The 18691-nt window shown below is 42.3% G+C and overlaps 1 protein-coding gene across 7 annotated transcripts in view; it reads right to left on the bottom strand.

Moving 5' to 3' along the window:
• The window catches only part of CUNH10orf53 (chromosome unknown C10orf53 homolog), a 50828-nt gene extending 32600 nt beyond the window's left edge, over nucleotides 1-18228 (bottom strand). For all 7 annotated transcript variants that reach the window (XM_021251950.2, XM_087210616.1, XM_021251949.2 and 4 more), the window contains exon 1: nucleotides 18081-18228. In XM_021251950.2, the coding sequence (XP_021107609.1) occupies nucleotides 18081-18177 (97 nt within the window). In that variant the 5' untranslated portion in view covers nucleotides 18178-18228. The remainder of the gene's footprint in view (nucleotides 1-18080) is intronic.
• Between the last annotated feature and the right edge of the window lie 463 nt (nucleotides 18229-18691).

The following is an 18691-nucleotide window of genomic DNA, read 5'->3' as shown; positions in this document are numbered from 1 at the left end:
CTTATAATTTTGAAGCAATTTTTCTTTTCCTGGTCACTAATTGCAATCCTATCTTCTATATCTGAAATTCTGTCCTCACACTGGCTCATTCTACTGTGTAGACTTTCAGTGGAGTTTTTCATGTCCTGGAAATCTATTTGCATCTGTTTTATGGATTCCATTTGTTTCTTATGTTGGGATTCCATCATGTTTCTCAGATCCTCTCTAGATTTATTAATCATGTCTTGCACTAGGGGCACAATTTCTCCTGTTTTCTGAGAAATTATTTCTGATTTCATTTTTCCCAGATCCCCTTTTGTTGCCAGTTCAGTGGGTCCAGGTGGTTGAGTATCAGAGTGTTCCATCTCATTTCCCTTTGGGGTTGCTGTAGGTGATCTGGAAGTCTGGTTTTGAGACTTATTTATGTGTTTTCTCATTTCGACTGGGGCAGGGGGCTGTTAGCGCCTGCACGGATTCCCTCCTCTGAGCTGGGTGAGGTGGGCCAGGGGCCGGGAGCAGAGGTAGGGATGGTGACCCAAAAGCCCTTTCCTGTGGGCTGGGAGCAGCAGGAGGGATGTTGGCCGGGAAATCCCTTCCTCTGAACCAGGAGCAGTGGGATGGTGGCTCAGAAGCCCCTCCCTCTGGGCTGGGAGCGGTGGGAGGGATGGTGGCCCAGAAGCCCCTTCCTCTGTGCCAGGAGCGGCGGGACAGAAGGTGGCCCAAAAGCCCTTTCCTCTGGGCTGGGAGCAGCGGGAGGATGGTGACCGGGAAGCCCCTTCCTCTGGACCAGGAGCAGTGGGACGATGGCTCAGAAGCCCCTACCTCTGGGCCGGGAACAGTGGGACTCAGTACTTTGGTCTGGTGGTCTGGTGTCCTCTGCGCCTTGGCAATGTGGAATCAGGTGGCTGCCTGTCTGCAGTGGGGCGATCCGGTGTCTTCCGCGTGACTCAGGACCTCGGCAGGGCGTGCACAGACCTGCCCGTCTGCAGCGGGCTGACTCGGCGTCTTCCGCGCGACCCAGGACCTCGGTAGGGCGTGCACAGACCCGACCGTCCGCAGCGGGCTGACTCGGCGAGTGCTCCGCTCGACTGGGGACCTGGGCAGGGTGCGGGCAGACCCGCCCGTCTGCAGCGGGGTGACCCGGCGTCCCCGCGTGACTCAGGACCTCGGCAGTGCGCGCACAGACCCGCCTGTCTGCAGCGGGCCAACTCGGCGTGTTCCGCGGGACTGGGGACCTCGGTAGGGCGTGGGCAGATCTGCCCGTCTGCAGCGGGCCGACTCGGCGTCTTCCGCGTGACTCAGGACCTCGGTAGGGCGTGCACAGACTTGCCCGCCTGCGGCGGGCCAACTAGGCGTGTGCTCCGCGCGACCGGGGACCTCGGCAGCGTGTGGGCAGACCTGCCTGTTTGCAGTGGGGTGATTCGGCGTCTTCTGCGTGACTCAGGACCTCGGTAGGGCGTGCACAGACCTGCCTGTCTGCAGCGGGCCGACTCGGCGTGTTCCGCGGGACTGGCGACCCCGGCAGGGCGTGGGCAGACCTGCCTGTTTGCAGTGGGGCGATTCGGCATCTTCCGAGCGACCCAGGACCTCGGTAGGGCGTGCACGGACCTGCCTGTCTGCAGCGGGCTGACCGGGCGTCCTCTGCCCGACTCAGGACCTCGGCAGGGCGTGCACAGACCCGCCCGTCTGCAGTGGGGTGACTCGGCCTGTGTTCCGCGCGACTGGGGACCTCGGCAGGGTGTAAAAGGACAAAATGTTTAAAATCACCCATAGTTCTTTCCCACTCCTCTCTCTTTGTCTTTTCAGCGGAAGTGAAATCATGTACATGGAACTCAGGAACATGCTTAATTCTCATAAAACTATGCCTGGTGACCTAGGACTTCCAATTTATTCTTCATGGTTGTGTTGTATTTTACATGATGCATGTACTGCAATTCGTTTGACCATGCCACTTTCTGGTTGTTCCTAATTTTCATAGTTACCAAAAACATCACAGATAGAAAATGCTGTGGCATGTCTTCTTGGGTCAATTTTTTCAGAAACAAGAAAGATACTTTGAATCATCAGGAGACCTGCTGATTACACCTTAATAGACTCTGCCAAGGTGCCGTCCAAGGTCCTCTGTCCTGTTTACCTTCCCGTGGAGAGTGCTGACAATTCCCGCTCTGTGTCTTTCACGAACCCTGATCTTATTTCTCTGGAGAGCCTTGTTTTTGATGTCCAGCGGTCACGGCCTTCCAGAAACCCATCTCACTGGTTTCCTGGGCTCCAGGTTCCCTCCCCTCTCTGTACTTCCCCCTTCTCTGGCTTCTCCTGGGAGAGGCCATCTCTAAGACCTCTGCTGCCTACTTGGTCCTGTCTTTCTTGTGCCACTACCACCCACCTCCCACGAGTCCCCGCAAGTCTGTTTGCTTCACTAACACTCTGCAGTCCTCCCTTGCACCATGGAACTGTTGTGACTCTGGACCCAGGAGAGAGTAGAACAGAAAGGAATCTGCTTGTGCAGTTTCCATGCAAGAGGGGAGAAGGATAACCAGGTGTGTGGGTGGAATCTAGATTGTGTTAGGTATTGCTGAGCATTAGGAGGAAGAAGAGGAGGAGGAAGGGGAGATCAGAAAGAAGCATTGAGATTTTCAGAGCCCCTTGTCACCTCTACCCTGGGACGTCCCTGTCCATAGCACCAGGACATAAGCAGGAGACCAGAAGTCAGGCAAAGGAGACAGGCAAAGCTCATGGAGTATGTGGACAAACTAGATAAGCTTTTCCCCTCAATATTTGTAAGTTGTGCATTATAACAAAATGTTCATTTATGCATTTTGCCTTACTATGACTTTTGGTATGTAAATGATCTAATGGAATTCATACAATCATACTGATTGCAGAAGCAGGAAGAAACACAGTTAAAACACAATCTACCCATCTGTAGATATCGGCAAAATGGCAAAGTAGACAGCCCCAAACCCCCATGCCTGCCCAGAAACATGACAAAAGCAACCAAAAAGTGTCAGAATCAGCTTCATAAAGCTCTAGAAAATAGTTAAAGGTCTACAGCACTGAACTGGAAAAGGGTGACTTTAAAACAGCAGGAAAGCATTGTGATGTGTTTGCTTCCCTTGCCCCTCCCTGACTTGGTGGCACTCTTGATGACAGTAGTCCATGTCCCCAGATAGACCCTCATCCTTAATTCCAGAGACAGCAGAGCAGATCTTGCTTGCAGATTCTTTTGTTAGTCTGTTCTGACCAAGCTGGTGCACAAAAACAGTATAAGGCAATGAAAAGCCCCCTGTTCCCCAGGAAAAAGATTACAGTTGAGTCATATAATACAGCTCATGAAGCCTAGGATGAAAAGCCAGGGGGAGAGTTTCTTTGAGAAATTAGAAGCACTCACGTACATATACTGGACAATTTAGAAAGCAAAGCACATGTCCAGCACAGGATGTGGGTTCAGAAAAGACCTTGAAGATCCTGAGTGTCTCCACTAGCTGATTTTGATGGCTCAGGAAGAGCAGGATGGAAGGCTGAGACAGAATTGTGAGCATCCTGGATAAGATTTAAAGGAGTGCCTAGAACAAGAAAGATGCACAAGTAATGGAAAGGGTTTTGTTTCATTTTAAAACTCCTGGTATTCAAAGAAATTTTAGTCCAAACTCTGATGGGACATAACCCTTCAGAAATTAGGAAGAACAAGCTCTGGAGAAGGAATATCCAGAGCAAACATATTATAATACTTGAATGTCCATTTCCAACAATTGCGTGATCAAACAATTGGACACCATAGCCCAAATTGAAAATCAACCATCACAATGAATGCTACAATAATTATAAATCTATGTTAACAGGTATACAATGCATACAGATTTAATCTGTGACAATTATGTAAAGAAACAGTGACAAAGATGCATAAAAGCAAAGTGTACAGAAAAGCAAGTTGGCATTATTTACACAATTGTTAGGGGTTTAGGATATTGTCGTTCTCAAGTTAAGCACTAAGAAAATAACTTTTAAAATGTACAGCAAAGGAAAAAGGAAAGGAATCAAAATGGTATACCTCAAGAAATTAAACATACACACACAAAAATGAGTAATAGGGATATTGAGGAACAAAAGTCATAGAAGCCATATAAAAATGAATAACTACAATAGTACTGCTGTTCATGAACTTTATTTGTTCCATAATTCTGGAAAAGATGGTTACATTTGTGTTTGTGTGGGAGAGATGGCTGCATTGTGTTCATCACCTGATATAGAGTTCATGAACAAAAACAAAATTTTGCCAAACGCTTCTGTTTTCGAAACAAATTGCTCTCAAACAAAAGTGTTTCTGAACACTGTAAGTGGCAAAAGCAACACCTTCCTTATTAATAACTGCTTTAAATGTAAGTGGATTAAACTCTTTAATTAAAAGACAGAGGTTAGCATAATGAATAAAAAAAGTGTAATTCATTTACATGCTATCTATAAGAGACCCATGTTATTTATTTTTAAAGAGACTCACAAGTGGTTGACAATTAAAGGACAGAAAGTTATTCCACACAAATAATAATCAAAGGAAAGCTAGAGTGTCTTTATTATTATCAAACTAGATTTTAAGTAAAGTAGTTTATGAGACAGATAGACATTATCTATTAAAAAAATGGTTCAACTCATCAAGAAGATAGAGCAATTATAAACATACACATACAAAACAACAAAGACCCAAAATAGATAAAGCACAAACTGACAGATCAAAGGGAGAAATGATGTCACAGTAATAGCTGGAGACTCTGATATACCACATTCAAAAATTGATAAAACATAGATGTACGATCAGTAAGGAAATAGAAGACTTGAACAACATTATAAACCCACCAGAGCTAGCAGACATATACAGACCATTCCACCTTACATCAAAATACATATTTTTCTCATGTTCACATAGAACCTTGTCCAGAATCGACTGTATTAGACCACAAAACAAGTCTTCATAAATTAAAAAAAAAATCTTAGAAAGTATTTTTTCCAGTTTTTAGGAAATTAGAAATTAGTAACAGAAAAAAACTGGAGAGCTCACAAATACATGTAAATTGAACAATCAGGGATCCAAGAAAAAATCATAAGGAAATGAGAATGTACTTCAAGATGAACAAAAACAAAATATAGTATGTCAAAACTTGTGGAATACACTCACAGCAGTGCTCAGAAGGAAATTTATAGCTGTGAACACCTACACTAAAAAAGAACTTAAATCATGAACTGTAAGTGTTCATTTTAAGGAAGTAGGTAAATAAAAGCAAGCCATGCCCAACATGCGCAGAAAGAAGGAAATGATAAGGATTAGAGTGGGTGAAAACAAAATAGAAAAGCAGAAGATCACAGGTGGTTCTTTGACTAGATCAACAATATTAACAAACCATTAGCTAAATTGACGAAGAAATAGAAGAAGACTCAAACTCTTCCAAAAATTGAGGAGAAGATAAAACTTCCAAACTTATTCTACGAAGCTAGCATTATCTTGATACCAAAGTAAAAGATATCAGAGAAAAGGACAGACAAATGTCCCTTTTGAATACTTGCTGAAAATCTTCAAGAAGATTTAGCAAAACAAATTCGTCTACATAGTTATGGACTAAGACCAAGTGGGACCTATCCCAGGAATGCAAGGGTGCCCAACATGTGAAAATCAACAGATCCAACACAACGCACTCATAGAATGAAGGGGGAAAACACATACAATCATCTCAATTGAGTCAGAAAATGGATTGGATAAAATCCAATACCCTTTCTTTTTTTTTTTTTTCCAATACCCTTTCATGGTTTAAAAGAAAAAGCCATGGGGCCGGGGATTTAGCTCAGTGGTTCCGCTGCCTGCCTCGCAAGCGCAAGGACCCAAGTTCGATCCCCAGTACCAAAAAAGAAAAAAAAAGAAAAAAGAAAAAAGAAAAAGCCAAAGGCAAAAACAAACAAAGAATAAAAAACAAACTCACTCAACAAACTAGGTGTAAGAAGAAACTTCCTCAACATAATATTAATATATATATTACAGCTAATATCATACTCAACAGGGATTTTCCCCAAGATCAGGAACAAAGAAAGGATTTCCATTTTTGTTACTCTATTCAACATAGTGCTGGAAGGCCTAGCAAGAGAAATTAGAAAAAAAAAAAAAAAGGAGGTATACAAATTGGTAAGTGTGGGACTGCATAACTCTGTAATCATAAAACTCCCCTAGCCCCAACTGTGATTGAATGTGAGTAAATAGATAAAGATACTTGTTAGCTCCGGGACACTAGATAAGATCTGTATCAGCCATAAGGTCCCAAAGTAAATTACTCAGCTCTTTGTTCAAAACTGATATTCCGAACACCGCTATCTATAGAACAATCTACAAACATCTGCTGACCATCAGTACGTGTCAGCTGACCACCAACCTTTGTTCCTCTTCTGTAAATTTCGCCTGTTAACTTCCCCTGCAACCCCCTATAAAAAGAGCCTCGGACTCTGGGCTAGTCGCCTCTCTAAGCTACTTTGCTTTGGGAGTGCCGTCTGGCCAGACTAAGGTCTGTTTTACTTTCCAACTTGTCCGGTGTGTTCCTTCCTGGGTGTTCTTCGCTGCAGTCAGCTCCTCGGAGCGTTTGGTAAGGCCCTCGGTCTTACAGTAAGGAAGATATAAAGCTATTTGCAGACTGAATGATCTTATATCCAAAAAATCCCAGTGTCTGCAAAGGTACTGTTCTAATAAATGAAATGAGCAAAATTGAAGGATACAATATTAACACAAGAAAATGATTTTTCTCTCATTTTTTCCATCTCTTTTTCTTTTCTTTCACATTTCTTAAGATGGTTCATAATAAAAAAAAAACAGAAAATAACAAATATTGAGGAGAGTGTGGAGACACGGGAACCCTAATACATTGCTAGTGAGGATATAAAATGATGCTGCTGCTTTGGGAACAGTTTGAAAACTTCACAAAGTTAAACAGAGTGACCATGTGACTTAGCAAGTCCACTCCTTTGAATCAGAGACTCAACCAGATACCTGTTCACCAAGATCCACAGTAGAACCACTCACAGCCAACATGAGGAAACAGTCCATGTCTCCATCCATAGAAGATGGATAAACAAAAATAACATGAAGTATTATTCAGCCATAAAAAAGAATAAAGTATCAATACAAGCTAAAACATGGAGGAACTGAGACAATTACTTACGGTAACTGAAACAAATGATATCTAAGAACACATGCTGTGGGATTTTACTTATATTAAATATATAGAGCCACCAGTTTAGCCACACAGGCAGAGCGTCCCAGGCTGACTGAGCCCTGCTCAGTCCAGCTCACTATGCCCACTTGCGACCAGGAGACTGTGAGGACCCCTTCCCCAGGCATGCCCACCAGCTGCCACCAGGGCACCTGCAACAACAGACACTGGTGCTCCCTGCCTCTGGCCCTTGGCTGTGCAGCTACTTGGTTCCATGCTACAGAGGCACAGGGGGACATAAAGGCCATTGTCCTAAATTGCAGAAGTGAACAACAGAGAGAGGGCCTCTCTCAGGCTCCCTGATGATAACTGAAGCCTACTGGAAAAGTGAAGAGAATCTCTGCAGTAAAGGCACACCAGACCACCATGCTTGGTAAGTGGGAGGGATCATCACCTCCCATTGGAACCTGGACTATCTTCAGGGGAAAGGCAGCTGGAACCTGCAGTAGAACCTTGCAGTGTTCAACCCTGCAGGAGGACAGGGAGCTCAACTTGGGACTTGCAGCCAGAAATCTGCCTGAATCTCACAAGTCTGTGACTGGCTTACAGAAGTACTCATTGACTTATAACTGCACACTGCTGCCCACATTGTCTATTGTGACAGCAGAGACATACCATGAAGGAGGCCCTTTATTTTTATTTTTATTTGTTATTTTCAAAATTACTACTATTCTTTTTGCTCTTATTTTTATTTTTTTTACTTCTTTTTCTAATCTTTTAAAATTTTTATTTTTCTCTCTTTTATTTTTCTCTTTTCTTTCTCTCTCTCTCTCTCTCCCTCACTCCCTTGCTGTCCCACATTGTTCTTCATCTCCCTTTGTGTTCCTGTTCTGGCCCTAATTTATATTTCTTCTTTATTTTTCTTTTCTTCTCTTTCCTTCTCTCACCGGTGCCCTCTGGCCTCACTGCTAACCTTCCCCTATCCATCTACCTACCTATTCCTCCCTCCCCAACTCCTTCTAACTCCCCATCTCAAAGGGTAAAGTTGTTATATTGAAGAGTTTATTCACTATAAACATATGTTGGGTTGGTCCTTGGTCTTGATTTAATTCACACAGTTAGAGGTGATAGATTAATAATTACCACAAATTGTCATTTTCTAAGACGTACTTGATGCTATTGTGTTGCTGATTGTATCACTTGGGCTAAGGTGTTGTGATTAATCTAATCAGTTGTCCTTCCTGGTACAATGAAAACGAGATAGCCTCAGAGCCATTAGAGACTCAAAACCTAGAGACCAGCTATATGTGGAAGACACCTCTGAGAAGCAATCATTCCTTAAGGGTTCTAAATACATCAACAAAGATACTTACAATAAGCAACTTCAAAGTATCAACCCAGGAACTAAGCCAAGGACAGTACCAAAAACAAAAATGAGAAGACATTTAAGGAAGGCATAAACTCAGACTTCCACCCCACAAAAGGCAAATTCTGGAGGAAACGAGGTGGAAAAATCTGATAATCAACCACCTGGACATCCTGAACTGCTAGCACAAGAAGTAAAAAAACAGAAGAATGAGGCTCTAGAAAAATTCAAAGCAGAAATAATCTCCCAGATAACTAGAGAGATGGTGAGCAGAGTGAAAAACATGATTAGAGGCTCTAGAACAGAAATAGATACAAAAATAGATGAGCTCAGAAACATGCTGGAAGCCATGAATGCACAGGATAAGAAAGAAATGGAAACCATGATCATCCAACATAAGAAATAAATGGAATCCATGAAACAGACTCAAACAGATATTCAGGAGATGAAAAACTCCACTGAAAGCATGCACAGCAGATTAGGGGAATCTGAAGATAGAATATCAGATATAGAAGACAGGATTGCAGTTAAGGACCGTGAAAACAGAGATTTCTTAAAAATAGTAAGGGACCACAAGAAATCAATCCTGCAGCTGCTAGATGATGCAAAGAAGAATAACATAAGACTGATAGGAGTCCACAAAAAAACAGGAGAAAGTACAATTGACATAAAGTAGAAAAGTAGAAAACTTCCCAGACAGAGGTGGAGAATTGGACATACAGATAAGTGAGGAATATAGAACTCCAACTAGCCATGATAAAAAAAAAATCTATGCCTAGACATATAATAGTCAAGATTCCAGAAACCCAACAGAAGAACAAAATCCTACAGGCAGTTAGAGAAAAGAAACAAATCACCTACAAAGGAAAGCCCATCAGAATCACAGCAGATTTCTCAACACAAACCCTCAAATCAAGGAGAGCCTCACCCATGTTTATAACAGCACAGTTTGTAGTAGCTAAAACGTGGAAACAAACCAAGTGCAAATCAACTGGAGACTGGGTAAAGAAGATGTGGTTTTTTAATAAAATGGAATACTACTCAGACATAAAGAACCAGAAACTAGAGACATTTATAGCTAAATGGATGCATATTGAGGCTATCCTCTTAAGTGAAATAAATAAGACACATATCTGTAAATACCGAATTGTTTCTCTAGTGTGAGAAACTGAAAGTGTAATTAAGGATACACATGGATGAAATTGCCTAATAACATATTTGTTGGATTGTGTTTCCATTGCATGTTATATGACTGTATTGAAATTTAAATTAGGGAGAAATTTGGCTAGCTAACTGGAGTTTTTTTTCCAGACCACTCTTTGTTCAATGTTGGTTTTGGGGATCTTTCTGAAACATATTAAATCCTCTGGTGTCTTGTTGGTGCTTGAAATGTTTTTTTAAGTTATATGGAAAAATGTTTAAGTGCTTTTCAGTTTTGTTTTGGTTGAATTCTACTGTATTTGAATATTATTGTAGGGTATTTTTCCCTTCCATTATTCTTCTTTGAATGGTTTTAATTTTTGTATGTGTGTGTGTTTGATAATAAAGTTATATAAAAAAAAGAGAAAGCCTGGAGTGAAGTATTTCAAACCCTAAAAGAAAATAACTTCCAACCTAGACTGTTGTATCCTGCAAAATTATCTTTCAAAATCAATGGGGAAATTAGATACTTCCACGACAAAGAACACCTGAGAAATTTCATGAACACCAAACTAGCACTCCAAACAATTCTAAGCAATATCCTAGAAAAAGACAATGAAGGTCACAACTCCATGAGGCCCAACAGAGGGAAGCCACCAGGCAAGGTAAGAAACTAAAGGGAAAGGGGGAAAAAAATAAGAAATAAATGAGCCAACAATAGTAAAACATCATGACAAGGATAAATCAATGTCTATCAATTTTAACTATCAATATTTGTTTTTTTGTTTTTTTATTGGTACCAGGGATCGAACGTGGGTCCTTGTGCTTGTGAGGCAGGCAGCAGAACCACTGAGCTAAATCCCTGGCCCTTAACTATCAATGTTAATGGCCACAATTTACCAATCAAAAGAAATTGACAGAATGGATTAAGAAGCAAAATCCAGCAATATGCTGTATACAAGAAACACACTTAACTCAAAAAGAAATTCATAGACTGAAAGTAAAAGGATGGAAAACAGTTCTCCATGCAACAGGAACCCAGAAAAAAGCAGGGGTAGCAATCTTATTTGCAGACAAAGTAAATTTCTAACCAAAACTAATTAAGAGAGACAAAGATGGTCACTACATCCTTGTGAAGGGAACAGTCTAAGAGGAAGAGATGACAATCATAAATATGTATGCACCAAATACAAATGCCCCCAACTATACAAAACAAATATTAATGGACATGAAAAACCAAATAAACACTAATACAATTGTAGTGGGGGACCTCAATAACCCATTATCACAAATAGACAGATCATCTAGACAAAAAATTAACAATGAAATTCTAGAACTGAACCAAGCTATTGAACAAATGGACTTAATAGATGTTTACAGAGTGTTTCACCACACAAAATCAGAATACACATTCTTTTTGGCTGCACATGGGTCATTCTCCAAAATAGACCACATGCTAGCTCATAGGACATGTCTAAGTAAATGCAAAAGAACTGAAGTTATCCCCTGTATATTATCAGACCATAGTGCAATAAAATTGGAGGTCAATAACATAAGAAACCACAAAACTCCCACAAACACATTGAAATTAAATAACACCCTCCTGAGCAACCAATAGGTCACAGAGGAAATTAAAGAAGAAATTATAAAGTTTCTACAAGTAAATAATAATGCCAATACAACATACAGGAATCTATGGGACACAATGAAAGCAGTTCTCCATGGGAAATTCATAGCAGTGAATGCTCATATTAAGAAAACAGAGAGAACTCAAATAAATAACCTAATGCAGAACCTCAAGCTCCTAGAAAAAGAAGAGCATAACAAACCCAAAGCTCACACAAGAGAGGAAATTATAAAGATCAGAGCAGAAATCAATGCAATGGAGACTAAGAGAACAATACAAAAAAATCAATGAATCAAAGAGTTGGTTTTTCAAAACAATAAGTAAAATTGATAAACCTTTAGCTAACTTTATCAAAAAAAAGGAAAGAAAAGGCTCAAACCTATGCAATTAAGAATGAAAAAGATGAAGTCACAACAGACCCAGCAGAAATTCACAGCATCATCAATACCTACTTTGAGAACCTGTACTCTAATAAAATTGAAAACACAGAAGAAATGGACAGATTCCTAGATACATATGAATTGCCAAAGTTAAATGAAGATGATATAGAAATTCTAAACACCCCAAAAACAATGAGTGAAATTGAAAATGTAACAAAAAATTTACCAACAAAGAAAAGACCAGGTCCTGGTGGCTTCAGGGCTGAATTCTACAAGACATTTAAAGAAGAACTATTGCCATTACTCTTTAAACTCATCAGGGAAATTGAAAGGGAAGCAAGGCTTCCAAATTCATTCCTGGAAGAAAGTGTTACTTTGATTCCAAAACCAGGGAAAGACCCAACCCAAAAAGAGAACTACAGACCAATCTCCCTAATGAACATAGATGCAGAAATCCTCAACAAGATACTGGCAAACAGAATACAGAGGGTCATCAAGAAGATCATCCACCCTGTCCAAGTTGGATTTATCCCAGGGATGCAAGGATAGTTCAACATTCGTAAATCAATAAATGTAATACACTATATTAACAGAGTCAAAGACAAAAACCATATGATCATCTCAATAGATGCAGAAAAGACAGTTGACAAAATCCAACACCCATTCATGATTTAAAAAACCCTATAGAAAATTGGGATAGAAGGTCTTTATCTCAACCTGATTAAGGCTATCTATGAAAAACCAATAGCCAGCATCATACTAAATGGTCAAAAACTGAAAACTTTCATGCTAAAATCAGGAACAAGACAAGGATGCCCACTATCACCACTCCTGTTCAATATTGTTTTGGGAATATTAGCCACAGCAATTAGAAAAGAGAAAGAAATAAAAGGAATAAAGATAGGAAAGGAAGAAGTTAAACTGTCATTATTTGCTGATGATATGATACTTTACATAGAAGACCCAAAAAATTTGGCCAAAAGACTTCTAGACTTAATTCTAGACTTAATTCTGACAGATTCAGTAGAGTAGCTGTACATAAGGTCAACACAAAAAACAATAGCCTTCTTATACACAAATAGACTCACAGAGAGAAATTAGGGAAACAATTCCTTTTACAAAAGCATCCAAAAAATGACATATCTAGGAATCAATCTCACAAAGAAAGCAAAAGACGTCTACACTGAAAACTACAGCACTCTGAAAAAGGAGATCGAGGAGGATATCAGAAAATGGAAAGACATCCCTTATTCCGGGGTAGGAAGAACCAATATAGTGAAAATGGCCATACTTCCAAAACTACTATATAGATTCAATGGAATGCCGATTGAAATTCCAAGAATATACTTCACTGAACTAGAGAAAACAATCCAAAACTTCATTTGGAACTGGAAGATACCTAGAATAGCAAAAGCAATTCTAGGCAACAGAGACATGGCTGGGGGTATCACAAGTCCCAACTTGAAACTATACTACAAAGCTACTGTGATAAAAACAGCATACTACTGGCAAAGAAAGAGACACGAGGATCAGTGGAATAGATTAGAAGATGCAGAAACAATTTCAGACATACTCAGTCAAAATTGTCATCTTTGACAAAGGAGCCAACAACTCTCATTGGAGGAAAGATGGCCTATTTAATAAATGGTGTTGGAAAAACTGGATTTCAACCTGCCAAAGATTAAAACTAGACCCATACCTATCACCATGCACTAAACTAAGATCGAAGTGGATTAAAGATCTAAATATTAAGACAGAAACACTAAACTTTTTGGAAGATAAGTTAGGTAGAACTCTTGAAGACATTGGCATAGGAAACGACTTTATGAACAAAACCTCAGTAGCACGAGAACTAGCACAAAGAATCAACAACTGGGATCACATAGTATTAAAAAGCTTCTGCACTGCAAGAGAAACCATCAACAGAGCTAACAGACAACCTACAATGTGGGAAAAAATTTTTAGCAGCTGTACCTTAGACAAAGGACTACTATCTAGAATATATAAAGAACTGAAAAAAATCAGACCCCCCCAAATTCAAAGACCCAATTCAAAAATGGGCATCTGAAATGAACAGACATTTCTCAGACGAAGTAAAAGCAGCAAATAAATCTATGAAAAAATGTTCAGCGTCACTGGTCATTCGAGAGATGCAGATTAAAACAACACTGAGATTCCACCTCACTCCACAAAGAATGGCTGCTATCAAGATATCAACCAATAACAAATGATGGCAGGGGTGTGGGGAGAAAGAAATCCTTCTCCATTGTTGGTGGGAGTGCAGACTGGTGCAACCACTGTGGAAATCAGTATGGAGATACCTCAAAGAACTAGGGCTAGAGGTCCCATTTGACCCTGCTATTCCCCTGCTGGGTATCTTCCCCAAAGAATTAAAAGAATCACACCACAGTGATATATGTGCACCCATGTTTATAGCGGCACAGTTTGTAATAGCTAAAGCTTGGAAACAGCCCAAGTGCCCATCAACTGGAAATTAGATAAAGAAGATGTGTGTTTTCTTTTTATAAAATGGAGTACTACTCAGCCATAAATAATGAGAAACTAAAGACATTTATAGCTAAATGGATGTATATTGAGGCCATACTCTTAAGTGAAATACATAGGACACACATGTGTAAATACCGAACAGTTTCTCTAGTGTGAGAAACTGAAAATGTAAATAAGGACTAAAAGGTATAATAGATAATGTGAAATAGGAAGAAAAGGGGCAATGGGGAGGGAGAAGTGGGCAGGGTAGGGGAAAGGAAAGAAGGGGATGGTATTAATATGAGAAAATGACAAAATGGAAACAAAGTCTTTGTAAATAGGGAGGGACGGAGGGGTTGAAGGGAGGGCAGGGGAAGGGGGAAAAAATAGGAACCAAGAGAGATTATGTAAAGGTGCAAATTTCCAATGATGAATGTCATTATACTGTACACCTAAAATGTACCAATAAAAGGATTAAAAAAAAGATTAAAATGAATAATTGATAATTTGAAATAGGAAGAAAAGGTCCAAATGGGTAGGGGTGGTGGGGGGAAGAGGAAAGGAAAGAAGGGAAAGGAAAAATTATGAGAAAAGAAAAAGTATAGAAATGAAATCTATGTAAATAGGGAAAGGTGGAGGGGGTGAAGGGCACACAGGTAATGGGAAAAAAATAAGAACCAAGATACATCATGTACAGGTATAAGCACCCAATGATAAAAGTAAACGTATTGTATACCTAAAATATACCAATAAAAGAATTTAAGGAAAAAAATATATAGAGAGTGCACAAATTCAAAGAGATAGGAAATAGATAAGCAGTGACCAGGTGTGGGGTAAGAGGTTGGAGAGTTGCACACTGGGTACAGTTTCTATTTGAGTGTTGACAAAGTTTGGAAATAGGTAAGTGACAGTTTTATAACATTCTGAGTATAACTAATGTCACAGAGTTCAAATTTGAAATGGGTAAAATGGTAAATTTTGATATATCTATATATCCACAAAAAGAAAGCAGGGAAGAAGACAGCTGAAGTCCCAGAAAATGTGGGGCGAGGGCCGGGGATTTAGCTCAGTGGTTCCATCACCTGCCCCACAAGCGCAAGGACCCAAGTTCAATCCCCGGTACCAAAACAAAAATGAAAAAGAAAATGTGGGGCTGGATTGTAGAGGGGGAGCTCACATTCCCTAGAAAAGAAAAAAGTCCTGCAAAGGTCAGAGGCTGGGGACAGAAGGGAGAAATGAATAGGCTCCAAGAACCCTGGAGTGTGGTCTTTCCAGCAGCCCAGTCCAGGCGTTTGAGAGAAGCGCCCAGCTGCTGGGTATCATCCAGTGGGGGCACAAGCTAGATTTGGAGTGAGGGGTAAGGAGTGGGCAGGGCACAGCAGAGGGGCAGGAAGGGAAGTCTGCTATTTAGGCCAGGTCCACAGCCAAGACCAAACAACATTTTTAGACTGCCACATCATCCTGCTATGCATCAAGTTGTGTTCTCCCTGGTGTGTATTTGAAGCCCTAAGTCCCCTCTGGCTGTATTTGGAGATGAGCCCTTTAGGGTGTAACTAAAGTTCAGTGAGGTCATAAGGTGGAGGTGAGACCCTAATCCGATAGAAGTAGTGCCATCATAAGAAGAGACAGTTTGCTGTTGGCCCCCTCCTTCAAGCTACCAAGTGGGGCAAGAGAGAAGTTGAAGGTCAGCAAAGCCAGGAGGAGAACCTCACCAGAAGCCAACCCCAGCAGGCCTTGATCAGGAATGGTCAAGCCTCCAGACTGTGAGAAAGTACTACTCCCTGTTTAAGCCACCTAGGCTGTGGCATGTTACTATGGCAGCCTATGAAGAACTATTAACAACAGAAATTTCTCAGTCAACTGTTCTCTCCAAGAAAGCAACTTCATCTGCCAGTGGAAACCTTCCCATCTATCTTAGTTACTTTCTCATTGCTGAGACAAAATATCCAACATCCAAAGTTAAAGGAAGCAAGGTTTATTTGGCTCACAGTCTGTAGAGGTTTCAGTCCATAATCAGCTGTATTCAATGCAGGGTGGACAGGGATCGCAGAGGAGAAACAGTTCATGGCAAGCAGAAGGTAGCAAAGCAACAGGGGCAACCGCAGCTCTTTCTGTCCCTTATATCTTATCCAGGCTACTTAGGATGAGTAGAACTCACAACCTTAATCCCAGCGCCCTTGATTCTAGCATTGGACAATGAATCAACTCCAGTGTCACACACTCTAGTCCCAGACACCTCTTAAAAAGCTCCATTCAAGACCTCATGAGGCTTTGGGGGGACATCTAGACACAAGTCATAGCACCATCCTTCAAATTCAAATTTGAACACCACCTCTTTCATGACATCTTTTCTGATTGCTGGGCCAAAAGTGATTTCTGTGTCCTCTGGACTCCAACAACATTTTACCCAGGAGATCCTTGAAGGAGCCAGACCACCACCATCCTAGACTGACCAGAGGCCACTCTAAGCTTCTTCTACCCCACTATGCTGAACACCTGCTAAGGTGTATAATCACAGGTTAATAAGGCACAGTAATCATGGCTACACCCCGTAACTCCCATCACATTCTTCAGCCCTCCTCCTGACAGACAACCACCACACCCTGCGTTTCTCAAGCCTTATCTCTAGCAGATAACCACAGCTCTGGCTTACCCAACTTCCCCCCTTACAGCCCCATTTTGACTTTTTCCTTTCATAGCCCCTTTTATGCTCATGACTATATAAAAGATCTCATAGCCTGCAAGAGAGTTACTGGTCTGGTCTAACTGCCAGGGCGGTCCCTCTCAGGTTTGTTCTGAAATAAACCTGTCCTGTTGGGCTCCTACCTTGTTTTTCCCTCTTTTTTCCTAACAATCCTTAGTTGGGTTCTATCATAGAGCTCATCAAGGCCTAGACCTGGGCTCTCTTTCACTCTGAAAGCCCCATTCCAATCCCCAGCTCATCTCCGTCTTCAGCTTGAACTTTTTCTCTGAACTGCAGGCCTGACTCAGTGCCTTCATCCGGGTAGCTGAAAGCACATGAAGTTTATTGTGTCCAAATGGAACCTGTTCCTCCCAGTTGTGTTTCTTCCTTGGTGTTTGTGATTTTAGTGGTGAATACCTCCATTTGTCAACATCACGTCCAGCCACATGCAGATGTATCTCAATGACACCCTCGGTCCCCTGGCCTACCCTGTCCACCTCTCAGGGGGTACCACGGCCTTTAGGTTGAGCCATTACCCCTTTGTTTGGATCTTAAATGTCCTTCAAGTGCTCATGAGGTGAAGGCCTGGTCTCCAGAGTAGCAGTCTCTGGAGGCAGGGCCTTTGTGGATGCCTGGATCAGGAGGGTGCCAAACTTGGCAGTGGATGCCAGTGCTGTGGGAAGTGTTCCTACTTCTCTTCATTGCTTTGTTTCAGGTACTTCTCTAAAGCTGCGTTCAAGCCTAGTTTACCCAAATGACTGTTGCAGACCTGTCCCCAGCCTCCACCTACGGAGCCAGTCCTGCTGGGAGCAGGTTCCCAGGTACCCTCTATTTAAATGTCAGGAGCTGGCACACTGACCTTCAGTGGCAAGGAGATTGTGTGTGGGTGTTCAGCAGCGAGCAGGACGCTCAACAACAGCCTGCTTCGTGCAGGAATGATCAAGGGATAGAGCCCGGCGCAGCCACTTTCCAGCTATCCGGCTTGGGGAGTCACTTGTCTTCTTGGCCCCAAGGTTCCCAACTCAGGAAGCAAGCCCAGGTACTATTTCTCTAAGAGGGTAATCTGAACCTCCTGACAGGCGGGGGCCCACAGCTCTGTAGTTCCCAGCTGTGCAAGCCACAGGGAAGATGCTAATCATCCCGGGGAAGGGGGAAGACTTTCGGGAAGTGATCCTCAAGTGGGATCTGAGGGAGAAGGTCCAGGCTGAGGGCACAGCCTGCACCCAGCGGGGCGGCCCACCTTGCAGGCCCTCCAGGCGGAAGGTGCGGTGCTCCACGGCCAGGCCCACGGCACTGTAGGGTCCGTATCTCAGGATGACTTCTGCTTTCGCAGGCATGGCGCGGCCAGCCCCACGGCAGCCTGGGAGACTGAGCGAAGCCCGCCGCTGCTAAGGTAACCGCCCTCTGCACCCTGTGTGGGCGAGGCCTCGCGCGGAGCGGGGCGGGGCCGCAGCCAATGCTAGGTCGGGGCGAGGCGGGGCTGAGCCAATGTGGGGAGCTGGCGGGGCCTGGGCGAGTCTAGCAACCCTCTACGCCCAGCCCAACCTCAGACTTGCTCTCCGGACTTCAGGGCCAGGTAAACTAAGGCAATTTCAACCAGGCACGGCACGCGTTGCTGGTACTTAACAATAGACCTTTACGGGCCAGTTGAAGCGTCAGGCGGCGTGCTAAGCACTTTCCAAAACGCTTTTCATTTAACCATTGTACCGTCCCTTCCAAATTAAGTCGCAGTTTGAATTTGTATTTAGAAAACTGAGCACAGTCTGAGAGGCCAAGAAGCCGTCCCAAGCCAGAAGGGTGTCCTGTGGACGGGAAACCCTCGGGGGTCCTCTACTTACCTGATGCTTTTTG

This window comes from Heterocephalus glaber, unplaced genomic scaffold (assembly GCF_053883595.1).
Source record: "Heterocephalus glaber isolate CG9 unplaced genomic scaffold, H.glaber_assembly_v1.0 deba00001150, whole genome shotgun sequence".
In the NCBI taxonomy this organism is placed as follows: Eukaryota; Metazoa; Chordata; class Mammalia; order Rodentia; family Bathyergidae; genus Heterocephalus; species Heterocephalus glaber.
The sequence above is the reverse complement of the archived record's forward strand: the minus strand, read 5'-3'. Positions and strand labels throughout refer to the sequence as shown.